Source organism: Sebastes fasciatus, chromosome 6 (assembly GCF_043250625.1).
Source record: "Sebastes fasciatus isolate fSebFas1 chromosome 6, fSebFas1.pri, whole genome shotgun sequence".
NCBI classification, from domain to species: Eukaryota; Metazoa; Chordata; class Actinopteri; order Perciformes; family Sebastidae; genus Sebastes; species Sebastes fasciatus.
The window spans coordinates 37,532,720-37,550,219 of NC_133800.1; the positions used below are offsets into that span (position 1 = coordinate 37,532,720).

The following is a 17,500-nucleotide window of genomic DNA, read 5'->3' on the forward strand; positions in this document are numbered from 1 at the left end:
CTCCACCTACTCCAAAACTCCTCAAAGCTTGAGCAAAAAGAGGCATCTTGAAAAAGCTTGGTGTTCAGCTTCCAGTATGGAGACCTCAGAGGGCCTGGTGTAATGGAGAGGTGAGCCAGTGCCAGATGGTGGTCCGAGAAACCAGACGGTACTATGCTCACTTTGACCAGCTTATTACTATGTTGTTTCCAAATGTAGATGCGGTCTAGCCGTGCTGCACTGACCCTATCTGACCCGACCTTTAACCAAGTATATTTTTTGGCATCTGGATGATGGAGCCTCCAGGTGTCTATCAGATCTTTACTTAAAACAATGTCTCTTAAAACCCCAGCAGCACCCACATGTGGCTCCACCCCCCTTCTGTCTAAAAAGGGGTTAATCGTGCAGTTCCAGTCCCCCCCATCACTAAAACCTCATCCATCCCCACCAAATCCAATTCCTGTCGCAAAGCCCCAAAGAGAGCTCCGCGCTCCCTTCCATACACATTTACAAACACAAAGGATTTACTCCTGATGTTAGCCCTGACCACCAACAGCCTCCCCTTGGACACTTCCTTATGGGAGGTGATGTTTAGTCCAAGACCTGGCGAGAATAGAACAGCGACACCAGCGCTAAGATTGGTGCCATGACATAAAACCTGTGCTCCTTTCCACCAGACCCCCCAGTCCACTTCATTTTTTTCATCACTGTGGGTTTCTTGTAAGAACAATACATTAACATGTTTTTGATTTACAAATTCTGCCAACACAGCCCTTTTCCCCTGGTCTCTGGCGCCGTTAATGTTGAGAGTGCCTATACGTAAAACGTCCATAAGAAGAGAAAAGGAAAAGATTGAAAACGTGAACGAGAGGAAAAGCCCCACCGGCATATGTGCATTATGCAAACTATTCATTTTAAAATGTGATCTATGGCATACCTTTCCTCACTGAAGTAGCCCATTTACTGAGCCTATACTTCTTTTTGGGAGTCAGGAACGTTGCGTCTGCAGCCTTGGTGGCATGGCTCACAGATTTAAGGAACTTTTTAGAATCTGGGAAGAACCGAGCGAGAGGCACATTTTTCTTGTTCTTGGTTTCATTGAGGAAGTGGTTTAACTCTACAGCAGAGTACAGCTCTTTCTCCTTCTGTTGCTCTGTCTCAGACTCAGATGATGAAGATTCCTCCTCTTCAGACATCATCCCACTTACCTCCCCTTCCACTATATCCCCGTCAAGCTCCATCCCTTCTCCCGCTCCTTCCTGCCTACTCTTTGGCGCGGCTCCACCCACAGCCCCTTCCTGACTTACCTCCTGGCCCACCGGGGAAACCTTATCAGGCCGTGACTGCACCCCAGAGGGGTTTCCCTCCTCTACCACCATCGTTCTCCTCTTCACAGACTCACTACGACCCCTCCTTCCCAGGTGTCCATGCCCGGAGGCCTCACCCGCATTGACCGCTGCCACCTGGGGAGGGGGGCCCCCCTCCACACCCACTGTTGGCTCCGGCCCTGGGAGTGCAACTGTTCCTGGCACCGCTTCGGTCCCACCTGTCCCCCCAGCCTCACCACCTGTTGCCAAAACCTCTTGCCCATCTCCATCCACCTCCTCCAGTACCTCCTGGCCCTGATCTCCCCCTGGTGCCTGTGGTTCTGTACCAGCCTGACTCGGTCCCTTCACTCCTCCTCTCCCTGACAGCCGCTCCGCTGTATCCGCACTGTTCGCCTCCACTGTTACCCCGCTGTTCGCCTCCGCTGTAGCCGCGCTGTTCGCCTCCACTGTTACCCCGCTGTTCGCCTCCGCTGTCACCGCGCTGTTCGCCTCCGCTGTCACCGCGCTGTTCGCCTCCACTGTTACCGCGCTGTTCGCCTCTGCTGTCAGCTGGCTCGAGGTACGACCGGCGTCTCCCTCAGCCCGTTTTGAGTGCGGGTAGGCAAACCTTTTATGCCCGATATCACCACACTCAAAACACCGCAGACTGTCTGTGCTCGCATACACTATGTACGAGCTCTCCCCAACCTTCACACTGAAGCTCACATTCAGACTCTGATCTGCGCTCCTCAGATACATGAACACTTGCCTGCGGAGCGATAGAACGTGCTTCAGCCCTGGGTCCTTACACCCGAGAACGATCGGTTTGAACCCGCTTGCAAACTTCCCAAACCGGGAGAGTTCACCTGCCAGGGCATCACTTTTAATGAATGGGGGAACGTTGGAAACGACAACTCTCGTAGCAGGAGCTGAAAGCGGTGACACGGGCACCAACACTCCCTTCACCCAAACACCGCTAGCCATCACCTGGCTAACCAAACTTTCTTTTTTAAGAAAAACCACCACAGCCTTATTCATCCGCGAAGCATAGCCAAGATGTTCGCATCCTACCTGTTCGCCGACCGCTTTCAGGACATCTTCTACCGTAGCACCGCTTTCAGGCACACATCTGATACCGTGGCGAAGCGAGACAGCCTCTGTTCCTCCACCCGACTGTGAAGCCATGCCGGCCGGCCCAGCACAGGGCCCTGCAGGCCTGCACTCCCCCAAACAAAACTAAGAACCAGCTCCTGAACCAACCACTTAAACCACTTAAACCACTTAAACCACTACAATTTAAATAAACCCCCAAAACACCTTCCCGTGAAAAAAGAAATAAAGAGAAAAAAGATAGGAAAACAGGCAGAAGAGGGAAAAAGGAAAAAGGGAAATACACACAGCACACTCCACACTAACCCTAACCAACAAACAAACTAACAAACTAACAAAACAAACAAACAAACAAACAAACAAACAAAAGATAGAAAACACAATCACGCTCAGACACGCTCTCACCGTCTTCCACTCCAGCATGCACTCAGATACAGAGAGATACAGAGAGAGGAGAAGAAGAAGAAGAAGGAGGATGAGGAGGAGGAGAAGAAGTGTCTGTGACTCTACCTTCAGCAGAGAGGAAACGACTGAAGGAGGAGAAGAAGAAAACAGGACAGCTCTGGAGAACAGCTGCAAGAAACAACAGAGAAGAAGAAAAGAGACAGACAGGAGAACTTGAGAGGTCAGAGGTCAAACACCTGTTCCATCAGGACATCAGTGTGTGAGTGTTTCCTACCAGCTGACTCTTGGTGTGTAGTTCCTGCTCCAGCAGTGTGTGTTTGTGTCGTAGTGTTTGTGTTTGAGCCGTCAGCGTTCGGTTGGTCTCCTCCTGCTGGTGGAGTCGAGTCACTGCAGCCAGCTGCTCCGTCTGCAGCCTGCTGAGCTCTGATTGGCTGCTGTCCACCTCCCGCTGCAGACGCTCCAGCTCCTCTGATCACAACAACCATAACAACAACAGAGTTCACGTCAGACGTGTTCACGTCAGACATGTTTACATCAGATATGTTAATGTTATTTTCGATATTTTCAGAAGTTTTCTTGCGTGTTGGTATGATATGTAATGACGTACCGGCGCTGAAGCGTAGGTGGGCGTGTCCTCTCTCCTCGTGGGTGATTGGCAGGTCGTCCAGCCTGTCCAGAGTCCTGACGTGGTAGAGCAGGAAGAGGCGGGAGTGCGGCAGCGAGGAGGCGGGGTTTCCTGACACGGACAGCTCTGATAGGCTGCTCAGAGAACGCAGTCTGGACACCTCGTACAGCTGATGATACAGCGAGACACTCATTTACATGATGTGTTCAGAAATGACCAACGTTTATGGGAACTGACGAAAAGGTTAGTGATTGAAATGTATTACTGCAGCGCCAAAAGGAGTGGAGACAAATGTTGGGTGCACCTAAATGAAAAAGTAAGTCTGGTGCCCTGCTCTAGATTTTATTCCTTTATAGCTTTTGTACTATTTTATGTCTTACATTTTCATTTTTACTTGTTGTCCATATCACAAATTAATATTATTAGAACTTTAACCGTCACTTGAATTCATCTCAGCAGGTGATCGATTGATATCATGTTATCATACTATCACCATACTTTGGTGTTGATTCAATATGAATTGTGATTTTTAAGTATTGTGATTCTATATTGGGATTTATTGGGATTGTTAACTTCTTTACCTCTAGACCATGAAGGGAAACGTTGATTCATACACGTCTAGGGACTTTTACTTTGAAAATCTCTAAATGAATCCAGTAAAAATGTTTGATTTTCAGCATGTATGTAGTCAGAGATGTCCTGAAGTCAAATATATCAGGATCATCGTCAGGAATTATTTACTATCCAGCAACCCAAAAATCAAAGAATAAAGACATTTCCCTCACAGATTAGTGCCATTTAATACATAATGTTTTATACTTCTGGTTAATATAATCCATCAATCTGATTTCCATAGATGTATTTAGTATATACAGTTCCCTTTGTTAAAACCTTATTTTGAAAAGCGGACGTAATCCCACGTGTCTACTTCCTGTAACTTCTCCAAGGTGGTCTCTAGCTCTCCCGTCAGCTCTGTTCTCTTTATCATCCATGGTCAGCTCCATCGGGGCCGTTTCAATGCAGAGAACGCAAATGTCAGTATCTGGGTGCTCTACAGTCGTAGCGTCGGCCCGTTTGACCACGGAGACGAGAGCCGAGGCCGGCTCCACCGCCACGTTACCGCCATACCATAACGTTATCGCCAGACCATAACTTTACCTCCATACCATAATGTTACCGCCATACCATAACTTTTCCTGATAACTTTTTTTCAAATATTTTGTTGAAATTCTTCTGACTTTTTTGGACATTTTTTCAGACATACTTTGGCATTTTTTCGGACTTTCTGACATATTTCTGAATTTTTTTTTATTTTTATTGAAACACATATCAGCCATTTTTCTGACATATTTCTGCCTTTTTATCAGACATATTTCTGTCTTTTTTTGGACATTTTTGGGGTCGTATTTCGGACAAACTATGGCATTTTTTCAGACATATTTCAGAATTTTTTGGACATATTTCGGCCTTTTTTATTTTTTTCCGTTTTTATTTTCTGCCTTTGTCCGGACTTATTTTCGGTAATATTTTGGCCTTTTTTTGGAAGTTAGAATGCAGCTTTAGCTCTGCTCTGTCTAGCTCTGCTTTTCCTGTCAATGTGTGAAACCCAAAGTGTTTCCATCCTTTACTGGATGTGTAGTGTTTACCACGCTGGATTTAACATGTGACGGTGCAGGTCGTATCCACGACGACCCTCCAACGTTTTAGACTCTCTGTGGTTTGTTTTGGTTGACGGATACGGAACGGATATGATGTCACGTTACTCAGACTACCACAATAAAAGCGTTAACTTCCTTCTACCTCCACATAGACTCAGATGAAGCAAATATATCCATTCTGGTGTTAAAACATCTGTTTAGAAATCGTAAAAGAAAAAATCACGATACACACACACACACACACACGCACACGCACACACACACACACACACACACACACACACACACACACACACACACACACACACACACACACACACACACAGAGACTCTCAGGCTGTCTGTCCTCACCGAGGTGATGAGGTTGTGTTGCAGGTGCAGTGTGTGCAGCGAGTGCAGTTTCTTAGACAGCCACGCAGGAACGTGGTCGATTCTGTTATTGGACAAGTTGAGATGCTGCAGACTGGACATGAGCTCCAGACCCTCGATCCTCCTGCACACACACACACACACACACACACACACACACACGTGTGAATGATATGAGATATGATAGAAATGCTAACATAGAGTGGAGGTGGGTGGGTGGGGGGGTCTTTAATGAGTCTTACTGGATGCTGTTGTTGGCCAGCTGCAGCTCTCTAAGCTGAGTCAGAGCGGTCAGTCTCTCCATCCTCTGGATCAGGTTGTGGTTCAGGTTTAAAACCTGCAGACGCTGACAGCCCTGGAGGTTCTCTATCAACTGAAACACACACACACACACACACACACACACACACTGATTAAACCTCAACTCCACCATCAGCAGTAACAGAACTATATAGCAGCAGTAGGACTGTCAAAGATACACTAATTCGTTTTAACGCCACTAATTTCTTTAACACATTAACGCAACTTGTGATTTTTAGGTTGTAGTGGACTCTGTTTTAAAGCTAAAGCGAAGATATATATTTATTTATTTATTGCACATAAATTACTCTATTTTTTTCTGTATTCACTTCAATTTATTTTTATGTAGCGTCAAATCATAACAGAAGTTATCTCGAGACGCTTTATATATAGAGCAGGTCTTAGACCGGACTCTATAGTTTAGAGACCCAACAAGATCCACCAAGAGCATCGCACCGGAGCGCGCTGTGGCCAGGAAAAACTCCCCCTTTAGCAGGTAGAAATCTGGAGCAGAACCGGGCTCTGGGTGGGAGGCCATCTGCCTCGACCGGTTGGGTTGAGAGAGAGATTTAGAGAGAGAGAGAGAGAGAGAGAGAGAGAGAGAGAGAGAGAGAGAGAGAGAGAGAGAAAGATGTACAGCAACCACAATAATAGCACAGCAGCTGTAATAACTAATACAAGTAGGATTAATAACAAAAATCAATAGCAGTGGATGTAAAAGAGTGATAATACAACTATCGTAATTGATATCATTGTATATTTTTCCGTTTAGTTTTGTATATAATTATTTATATATTTCTAAAAAAATATATATTTATATATTTATTCTTTGAACATAAATCACTATCTTTTTCTGTATATTTTTCAAATTTATTCGTTAATTTATTTGTTGTGTATATTTATTTATATATTTCAAAAAAATATATATTTATTAATTTATTGCATGTATATTACTCTATTTTTTCTGTATATTTTTCTTGTTTATTGTTCATTTATTTTTTGTACATATTTTTTTATATATATTTCTAAATATATATATATTTATTTATTGCACATAAATTACTCTATTTTTTTGGCATATTTTTCACATTTATTTTTGTATATAATTATTAATTAATTTCTAAAAAAACATATATTCATTAATTTATTGCACATTAATTACTCTTTTTTTTACAGTTATTTGTTCATTTATTTGTTGTATGTATTTATTTATATATTTCAAAAAAATATATATATTTATTAATGTATTGCATATAAATTACTCTTATTTTTTGGTATATTTTTCACATTTATTTGTTCATTTATTTCTGTCTATATTTATTTAAATATTTCTAAAAATATATATTTATTTATTTATGTATTCATGGCCCATAATCTACTCTATTTTGTCTGTATATTTTTTTTATTTATTTTTTGTATATATTTATTTTAATATTTCTAAAAAAGATATATTTATTCATTTATGGCATATAAATTACTTGATTTTTTCTGTATATATATTTTTTTACATTTATTTGTTCATACATTTTTTGTATATGTTTATTTATATATTTCTAAAAAGATATAATTATTTATTTATTGCATATAAATTTCTCTATTGATTGTTAATTGATTTACAATAATACATCTATAAATACATTTACATAAAGCAGCATATTTGTCCACCCCCGAGTTGATAAGAGTATTAAATACTGGACTAATCTCCCTTTAAGGAACATTTAGAACTGATCATCGTTCATCTTGGACCTATTTGAATGTACTGACAGTCCTAAGCAGTAGCAGTACTTCTACTGTCAACAGAAGTATCAGTAGTAACGGCTGTAGTACTTGTACCTTGATGTGTTTGTCTCCAGTTGAGGACAGATTGAGAGAACGGACCAGAGACAGAGACGAACAACCGGTCAGCTTCAACAACAACTCCTCTGTTATATACCTGATACCTGAGAGGAGAAGAGGAGGAGGAGGAGGAGGAGGAGGAGGAGGAGGAGGAGGAGGAGGAGCGGTTAAAAACGGTGTCATCATGTGAGTAATGTGTAGGGATGCATATAAACAGTATACACTATGTATATATATACAGTATACTATATATATGTATAAATATATATAGTTTGTATGTATATATAATACAGTATATATATATTATATATATATTACACACCTCCTCCCGTCTCCTTCTGCTCCTCCATGTCTGGACCAGACAGCTGAGGACAGACGACAGGACGACCTGTAGAGACACATGTTGTTAAAGACATAGTTTAAACTGTACCATGTATAATGTGTATTTTATTGTACAACGTGTACCTGACGTGTACCTGACGTGTACCTGACGTGTAGCGTTACCTGACGTGCAACTTTCTGCCTTCTTGTACAGATACATATCATCTATAGAAAACATCTCAACTAATAAACTAATAATAATATAATAATACTAAACAAACTATTATCCAAATAAAGTGATACCGAATGATCATTAAGTGCAATAACAAACAATATAATAGAGAAATATATTATATATATAAATATATATACGTAGTGTAAATAAATATAAACAAATATAAAGTTCAATAATAAACATGTAGTACAATAATAGAGAAATATTAATACAGGAAATGTTAATAAATATAAACAAATATAAAGTGATAATAAAGCAGTTGAATTATTCCACATTTTATGACATATTTTGACTGTATTTATTCATATTTTAACTGTATTTATTCATATTTTAACTGTATTTATTCATATTTTAACTGTATTTATTTATATTTTGACTGTATTTATTCATATTTTGACTGTATTTATTTATATTTTAACTGTATTTATTCATATTTTGACTGTATTTATTTATATTTTAACTGTATTTATTAATGAATTACTTACCTAAATGTGAGTAACTGGTGTCTCCATCCGGTCTGCAGACTTCTTCATCCGGTCACAGAATCGGACGGGTCGCAGAAAACTGTGTAACACCCACAAAGTCAGCTAATTAAAGACTAGTTAGTTATCTATTTAAAGGGACTGTTTGTAACTTTTTACAAGTATAAATCTACCGGGTTGGTTTCCCATGCGCGCTCGCGTGTGGCCGGAGTCTCTGCTGTACTCTGCTCCTCTGCTCCTCTGCCTGCCTTCACTCACACACCACGCTCCTTCTCTCTCTCTCTCTCTCCACCTCTCACGTGCATGCTGCTCACTCCACACTGCAGAAGAGTTAGTTTAGCTCTGAGAATATCTAGTGAATGTTCAGTGGACGTTTGTGCAGAAATAACTGCTGCAGCTCCTCCAGACCAACAGAGGTTTCCCGTGTCTTGTGAAGTGACGGGGCTCCGCAGAGAGAAACGTTATCGTCTCCGACCAAAACTCCGGCGTCTCCCCCGTTCCCTCCGGCCGCGGTCGGGAGGCTGAGGCAGGAAAAGCCAACACTAGGATCAGCATTGATTCATGGAGAGACCTTGGTCTGGTCAGCTAACATTACTGCCAAGCAGCTGAGATATAGAGTGATATTGTGCTTTTAGCTGACGTGTGTCTCCTCACTGTGTTGAGCGATGCTCCTTCATGTCTATGTAGAGCGAGCACAAGCGCCAGCAACAGGACGCTGACTTTAGTTGACTTAACGGACACAGGTGAAGCTGTTAACAAGACATTTAGGATTCTTACTAACACTCCCTTTAATATACTAGTTAGTTAGTTAACGTAGTTAGTTATCTAGTTAACGTAGTTAGTTATCTAGTTAACGTAGTTTGTTAGTTAGCTGGTTAGTTAACATATTTAGTTAGTTAACGTAGTTAGTTATCTAGTTAACATAGTTAGTTAGCTGGTTAGTTAACATAGTTAACATAGTTAGTTAGTTAACGTAGTTAGTTAACGTAGTTAACATAGTTAGTTAGTTAGTTAACATAGTTAGTTAGTTAACGTAGTTAGTTAACGTAGTTAGTTAACGTAGTTAGTTAGTTAACGTAGTTAGTTAACATAGTTAGTTAGTTAACATAGTTAGTTAACATAGTTAGTTAGTTAACGTAGTTAGTTAACATAGTTAGTTAGTTAACATAGTTAGTTAACATATTTAGTTAGTTAACGTAGTTTGTTATCTAGTTAACGTAGTTAGTTAGCTGGTTAGTTAACATAGCTAACGTAGTTAGTTAACGTAGTTAACATAGTTAGTTAACGTAGTTAGTTAGTTAACATAGTTAACATAGTTAGTTAGTTAACATAGTTAGTTAGTTAACGTAGTTAGTTAACATAGTTAACATAGTTAGTTAACATAGTTAGTTAACAGTTAGTTAGTTAACGTAGTTAGTTAACATAGTTAGTTAGTTAACATAGTTAGTTAACGTAGTTAGTTAACATAGTTAGTTAGTTAACATAGTTAGTTAACATAGTTAGTTAACGTAGTTAGTTAGTTAACATAGTTAGTTAACAGTTAGTTAGTTAACGTAGTTAGTTAACATAGTTAGTTAGTTAACATAGTTAGTTAACGTAGTTAGTTAGTTAACGTAGTTAGTTAACGTAGTTAGTTAACATAGTTAGTTAGTTAACATAGTTAGTTAACATAGTTAGTTAACGTAGTTAGTTAGTTAGTTAACATAGTTAGTTAGTTAACAGTTAGTTAACGTAGTTAGTTAACGTAGTTAGTTAACGTAGTTAGTTAGTTAACGTAGTTAGTTAGTTAACGTAGTTAGTTAGTTAACGTAGTTAGTTAGTTAACATAGTTAGTTAACGTAGTTAGTTAGTTAACGTAGTTAGTTAGTTAACGTAGTTAGTTAACATAGTTAGTTAACGTAGTTAGTTAACATAGTTAGTTAGTTAACATAGTTAGTTAACGTAGTTAGTTAACGTAGTTAGTTAGTTAACGTAGTTAGTTAGTGAACTGAACTAGTCTTTACTGAGTTAACCGGTTAACGATGACGTCAGTAGGTCAAACAGGTAACCAGTAAACGGTGGAACCGGTCAGACCAGCCGAGTTAAACTAAAGCTGCTAGTTAGCGTTAGCCTGGTTAGCCTGGTTAGTGCTGGTCACCATAGTAACACATAGTAACTACCGTTACTTACCGTTACCTGACAGCTCCGTTACGGTACCGTCCGCCGGGTCTCCTGAAGTGATGAAACTGACTCTGAGTGCCGGTTAGCGTTAACCGTTACCTGAGCTACCGGCAGCCTGGTCGGTTTAACTCCTCCGTCTCCATGGCAACAACCCGCTGATACAAACCCGTTAAATACCGTCAGTTTGTAAAACGTCGACGACGTAACGGAGTTAAACGGTAGTTTAGTATCTAGACACGGTGTGAGTCGGTTTAACGGTTTAACGGTTTAACGGTTTAACGGTTCAACGGCAGAAACGGAACGAATGAAGTTTCCGTTAAATCCGGTCAGAGCTCGAGCTGCAGGTGGTGCTGCCTTCACGGCCTCCTCACAGACTCGGATTATTCCCTTTCAGAGCTGATAGGAGAGATTTACCGGGAGGACAGCGGTGGAATGTAACTAGTACTTTTACTAAAGTACTGTACTTCAGTACAACTCTGAGGTACTTGGACTGTACTTACTGCTACTAGTACTAGTATTTACAATGTCCTGCTACTTTTATACTTGATGTTGAATGTTTGTGATGAACTGAAGGATCAAGTGAGAAAATCCTACTGCCCCTGAACATAAACAGACAGACAGACAGATAGATAGATTGATAGATTTAATTTGCTTCTTTATTTATTTATCTTTGTATTAATTCGATTATTTATTTCATTTTCTATTTCATTTTCCCTTTTATTTATTTATGTATTTACACATTTTTGTGAAATTTTAAATGTGTGTATTTATTTGTGTATTTATGTTTGTAGGCATTTATTTATTCAATTATTTCTGCATGGTTTTTGCTTTGCATTTCACCCTTTATTTATCTACCCTCTGTTTCATTTTCCCTTTTATTTACTTATGTATTTATTTTTTTCATACATTTTTAGATTTATTTATTAATTACACATTTCTTTATACATTTCTGCCTCATTATGTAAATGAGAGGCTGTCACTCAACATGTGTCATCATGGGGTCAGAGTGCATAGATGATAGATGCAAAAATATATAAATAATATTACATTTAAAATAAATACATAAATAAATAAATACATTTTATAATTATCTTAAATGTTTGTAATTATTTATTTATTTAATTATTTCTGCATGATTTCTGTAAGATTTATTTATTAATTATTGCATTTATTTTGAATTCATTTATTTATTTTATATTTATTTATAAATGTATTTATTTTTAAATGTATTTATGTATTTATGTATTTTATACATTTATTTATTTATTTCTGCATGATTTTTCCTTTGCATTTCACCCCTTATTTATTTCCCCAAACTTTTCTGTATTCTTTTCTTTATACATTTATTTCCACATTTCTTTTTGCATTTCTGCCTCATTATGCAAATAAGGGAGCTGTCACTCAACATGTGTCATCACGGGGTCAGAGTGCATAGATGATAGATGCAAAAATATATAAATAAATAAATTAAAATAAATGCAAAAATAAATAAATAAATTTAAAAATGAAAACAAATAAATATATAAATAAATAAAAGTGTAAATTAAACAGAACAGTAAAAGTCCTGAATTGAAAACCCTTCTGAATCGTCAAAATTAAAGTATCAAAAGTAAAAGTACTCCTCATGCAGAAGGTCTTAGTGATCTAGTTTATAAGTATATAAATTAACTTCACTTCCTTAAATATTATATATATTATATTATTGTTGTGTTATTATTATTATAACTGATGCACTCACATGTAAGCAGCTGGTCATTTATAGCAGAGAATCGTTGATCATGTTTAAAATCTGAAACTATAAAGTAACTTCAGCTGTCAGAGAAGCGTAGTAAAAACAGCCGTATATTTATACTGAAGTATACTGGAATACAAGTATAAAGTACACTATGTAAATAATACTAATACTCTCATCAAAAGATAATAAAAAACAGGTTGATTCTGGAGCCACATCAGGATATAATGACCCAGTTATTATTATTATTATTGAACTTTTATTGGCAGATTAAGACACAATGGAACAATGTGGACAAAGGAGAATTAAAATCATTTACATGATAAAACATTCTTCTTCATCTTCATGTGAACTCCTCCTCCTCCTCCTCCTCCTCCTCCTCAGTATTACATCAAAAAGTACAGTAAAGATGTGAGTTATGATGATGAGTTATGAGTTATGAGTTATGAGCCGGGGCAGCTGGCTAACTGCAGGTCCAGAGAGAAGTCCTCCAGCTGGGAGATGTAGTCCAAGCACTCAGGAGAACTACAGGCTGACGGCCACAACTCCACCAGAGCATCCGAGTCCAGAGGAAGGCGATACCTACCGGAGACAAGATACAGACCGTCAGATTGAGGAGGAGGAGGAGGAGGAGAGGAGGAGGAGGAGGAAGAGAGGAGGAGGAGGAAGAGGAGGAGGAAGAGGAGGATGAGGAATAGGAGGAGGAGGAGGAGGAGGAGGAGGAGGAGGAGGAGGAGGAGGAGGAGGAGAGGAGGAGGAGGAGGAAGAGAGGAGGAGGAAGAGGAGGAGGAGGAATAGGAGGAGGAGGAGGAGGAGGAGGACGAGAGGAGGAGGAGGAGGAGGAGGAGGATGAGAGGAGGAGGAGGAGGAAGAGAGGAGGAGGAAGAGGAGGAGGAGGAATAGGAGGAGGAGGAGGAGGAGGACGAGAGGAGGAGGAGGAGGAGGAGGAGGAGGAATAGGAGGAGGATGAGAGGAGGAGGAGGAGGAGGAGGAGGAGGAGGAGGAGGAGAAGAAGAAGAAGAAGAAGAAGAAGAAGAAGAAGAAGAAGAAGAGGTTGTCCAGGTGACGGGGACACTGACTTGAAGCCGTTGCTGAGCGTGACCTCTGACCCGCTGGCTCCCATCACCAGGTACTGCTTGTTGTTCTGGATGTCAACGGAGCTGCAGGTGACCTTTTTTACCAGCTCCACCTCGGTCCCTGAACTCACCGCTTCAAACTCTGCAGGACAGGAGACAGAGAGACAAGACGAGACGAGACGAGACGAGACGAGACAGAATTTAATTTCAGATATCAAAAGAAGGAGTTTCCACGTGTCAAAATGTGGCTGCAGATGTCTTCAATCAATGAAAGGGTTACTATTATTACTGATGAGGCAACCTACTTAAATATAATATATATAATAAATCAATATATCTGTAACATGTCACTATACTGATTAACTGTCGGGTTGATGATGATGCTGCTTTAAAGCACCTTTATCAGTGTTCTTCAGGACTTCAGCTACGGTGGCTGTGTAGACCATAAAGTCTCCTTCTGCTGCTGAAGACTTCACCGTCACCTTGTAGGCTGCACAGACACAAACAGGACACATGGATTTCATATGGGAAAAATATATGAACATTATTTGTAAAATATGTGTGAAAAGGCCCAAGACGTAAATGTTCCTGGATGTAGTGCATGGCTAGGCATGGCTTATCCCAGTAATGTACTGTGAACTCGGTGTGAAAGAGATTCTCTTCATATACTGAGGTCACATTTACATTAAATCTCATCTCACCGTATTTGATGTGCGTCCTGCAGGTCTCATCAGTACGTTTAGCTGCCGTCAGCGTCACATCCACGCTTCCTCTGAAGGCAGCGCACGCAGCTAGATAGATGGATGGATGGATGGATAGATAGATAGATAGATAGATAGTAACTTTATTGATCCCGAGGGAAATTCCAGAACAAGCTAAACAACAACAACAACAACAACAACAACAACAACGACAACATGTAACTGCTGATGAAAAGCTGGTTGGTCATGATGTCATGTGATCTCAGCCAATCAGAGGTTACCTGTCATACACTGACACTGTTCATCCACACAGAGACGCTGCAGCTTCTGCTGCTGGTACGAGAACTGTTTGGTGCATTCACTGCCTGCAGGAGAAAAGACGGACACTTTGATCAGATTCAGAGGAACAATCCAACGTTTTAAATGTCCTCATCTCATCTGACTCTGTATGGAAGCTGTATTCTGACAGGAAAACAAAAAGATATTAAAGATATTAAAGATATTAAATCATGTGAAGTCTCTAACAAAGTCATCATTTATTACTTTAAGTCACAATCTTGATTCAGTAAATAAAAACTGTGACTTATAATCTCATAATTATTAAAATATTTGACTTACAGCGTCATAATATGACATAAGAAGTCAAAAGAGTTTCACTCAGTAGCTCATAATTAATCATCACTCAGAAAGTCACAGTTTGACTTAATAACTCATTTGCATGTTTCCTGTTTGACTCTGAAGACGTTGAAACTACAAACAGACCTGATAAAGACTACAACTCCCAGGATGCACAGCTGGAGCTGAGTCTCACCTTTGTCCTGAGGCTCGTAGACGGTGAACAGGGACTCGCTGGCCCCGCCCACCCTGAACCTGGTCCTGATCTGGAAACCAACGCACAGAGGGACGTCCGAGGGAACCTAGCAACCAGACAGGAAGTCGTCACGTTGACTTGATATTAATGCTTTTAATGATATAATATATATATATATATATATATATATGTGTTTGTTTGTTCCTCACAGCGTCCGTCTGGATGATCACAGTGTTTCCTTGGAGCTCGTAGTGAGAGATGGTCGGCTCCTCAGAGTCTCTGAACTGAAACACAATGCTTCAGTTAATCCATCCTCTTCTGTTGAGTTAATATCAGTATCATATCTAGAAACAGCTGCTCGCTGACATTAAAGCACCACACCACTGCTTTGTACATGTTGGTGAAGTCACAAATATGTCAGAAAAACAAACGCTGTCGTGTCTGAGTTCATAACGTCACCCGGCGGCGAGCTGTATTCACATCCAGTGACATCACACTGACTGTATCTAGCAGCCGCGTCTCTACTGCGGTATGAACCTAAAATAAACAGATTGAGCTGTGATTTAATATCAATAAACAGATCAAAATGATGCTGAATTAACTACATCATGATGCTGATTAGTTAAAAGTCTGAATTCATGTTTCGTCAGGTCTGTTACCATGACGACAAGCAGACAACTTTTAAAATGCTTGTTTTCTGAATGGAGTCTGGATGGATCAGTGCCAGGCTACGCAGCTGCTCCATCAACACTCAATATGACGTCATCTAGAGACGTTGTTGTCTCTACCACAGACAGTCTGTGGTCTCTGGTCTCTGGACAGATGTGATGGACTATCAGAGCTCTGGGGGACCACAGACAGTCTGTGGTCTCTGGTCTCTGGACAGATGTGATGGACTAGGAGACGCTCACCTGTCTCAGGTCCTCCAGGTAAGCCTCCACACCTGTAGGCAGCTGGATCTCCATCACCGTCAGACTGGACTCTGTGATCACCTCGTTGGGAGGAGGTTTATACCTGCAACACACACACACACACACACATCATTAATATTAGTACATATTTCCCTCCATGCAGAAGTTCAGTAAGACGTCCAGTATGTGACCTGCTGCTGCTGACTCTCTCTGTTACTGTGACAGGTGTCAGCATGTCAGTGTGTCAGTGTGGGGTTTTACAGGTGTAATCAGACATGAGGCCAACAAATTAAACTTTTACATTGTCATAATAACTTTAATAAAGAAAATATCTGAAAATTATTTGTAAAATATGTGAAAAATATAAGTGAAAAAATGTCTGAAAGAAAATCAAAGAATTATTTGTAAACTTCGTGAAAAATATAAGTAAAAAATATCAGAGAATTATTCATAAAATATCTGAAAAGATAAGTGAAAAATATCTGAAAATTATTTGTAAAATATGTGAAAAATGCAATTGAAAAATAAGTGAAAAAAAATCTGAGAATTTTTTGTAAACTATGTAAAAAATATAAGTAAAAAATATCAGAGAATTATTCTTAAAATATACAGTAAGTGAAAAATGTCAGAAAAAACAGATAAATATCTTACAGTTTTTCTCGTTCGCTTTGGCTCAATTATCAAATGATAATTAATATTTTAAAACAATGAGCTCAACTCTGAACAATTAGCTTGTTGTTCACAACAGAATATGATTCATCATCATTCAGGCAGAATTACACGTTCTGGTATAAATAATAAAGAGTTTTCTCACTTTGCACAGGCGACCAGGTGAGGAGCAGACAGACCGGGACCTGAGGAGGAGGAGAGGACAGTTACCATGGTAACAGAGAGACATTATAGAAGACTCAGTGTGGATAAAGTTGAGTTGAATACTGACTGCTGGAGGAGGCGGGGCCCAACACCTCGATGGTGAGCTCAAAGTTACAGCTCTGAGAGGACGACGTGGTCTCATAGTACACCGTCTTCATCTGGAGACACAGCGACGGGACGTTACAAAGCATTCTGGGACATTCTGTCATTCTGTTAAACCACACCCACCTTCACGTTGGACACGCCCGTCCCGTAACCTGTGGACACGGTGATGTCATCGTCCTTCGTCACCTGGATGGGCGTGGCCACAGGACGGCTCTGGCTCAGCTGGACTCGTCCCAGCGCTCCCTTCCTGCCGTAGCGGACGTTGATGTCCTGGTCGAGGACGGCCCGAGGGACGACTCTGCTGTACTCCGTCACCGCCTCCAGAGTCAGGACGGTGTCCTGAGAGACAGACAGACAGACGGGTTGGAGGTCAAAGGTCACCCGACATACCAGAGGTCATGAGATGAGTCTGTGTGTGTGTGTGTGTGTGTGTGTGTGTGTGTGTGTGTGTGTGTGTGTGTGTGTGTGTGTGTGTGTGTGTGTACCTGGACGGAGTAGAAGCCC

The 17,500-nt window shown here is 40.2% G+C and overlaps 2 protein-coding genes across 2 annotated transcripts in view; both read right to left on the reverse strand.

Annotated features, from left to right (window-relative positions):
- cntrl (centriolin) overlaps window positions 1-11,081 on the reverse strand; it is a 56,357-nt gene extending 45,276 nt beyond the window's left edge. Inside the window, exons 1-9 of the mRNA XM_074639651.1 lie at window positions 10,797-11,081; window positions 8,801-8,947; window positions 8,631-8,709; window positions 7,912-7,977; window positions 7,587-7,693; window positions 5,696-5,826; window positions 5,436-5,577; window positions 3,409-3,595; window positions 3,076-3,269 (exon numbers count right to left, since the gene is read on the reverse strand). Of these exons, the coding sequence (XP_074495752.1) occupies window positions 3,076-3,269; window positions 3,409-3,595; window positions 5,436-5,577; window positions 5,696-5,826; window positions 7,587-7,693; window positions 7,912-7,939 (789 nt within the window). The 5' untranslated portion in view covers window positions 7,940-7,977; window positions 8,631-8,709; window positions 8,801-8,947; window positions 10,797-11,081. The remainder of the gene's footprint in view (window positions 1-3,075; window positions 3,270-3,408; window positions 3,596-5,435; window positions 5,578-5,695; window positions 5,827-7,586; window positions 7,694-7,911; window positions 7,978-8,630; window positions 8,710-8,800; window positions 8,948-10,796) is intronic.
- Window positions 11,082-12,755: 1,674 nt separating this feature from the next.
- Window positions 12,756-17,500, reverse strand: part of LOC141770047 (complement C5-like) — a 13,924-nt gene continuing 9,179 nt past the window's right edge. The window contains exons 8-19 of the mRNA XM_074639655.1: window positions 17,482-17,500; window positions 17,120-17,335; window positions 16,959-17,049; window positions 16,833-16,872; window positions 16,019-16,121; window positions 15,317-15,391; window positions 15,108-15,213; window positions 14,578-14,661; window positions 14,297-14,386; window positions 13,993-14,085; window positions 13,599-13,737; window positions 12,756-13,101 (exon numbers count right to left, since the gene is read on the reverse strand). The exon at window positions 17,482-17,500 is cut by the window's right edge and continues 62 nt beyond it. Of these exons, the coding sequence (XP_074495756.1) occupies window positions 12,963-13,101; window positions 13,599-13,737; window positions 13,993-14,085; window positions 14,297-14,386; window positions 14,578-14,661; window positions 15,108-15,213; window positions 15,317-15,391; window positions 16,019-16,121; window positions 16,833-16,872; window positions 16,959-17,049; window positions 17,120-17,335; window positions 17,482-17,500 (1,195 nt within the window). The 3' untranslated portion in view covers window positions 12,756-12,962. The remainder of the gene's footprint in view (window positions 13,102-13,598; window positions 13,738-13,992; window positions 14,086-14,296; window positions 14,387-14,577; window positions 14,662-15,107; window positions 15,214-15,316; window positions 15,392-16,018; window positions 16,122-16,832; window positions 16,873-16,958; window positions 17,050-17,119; window positions 17,336-17,481) is intronic.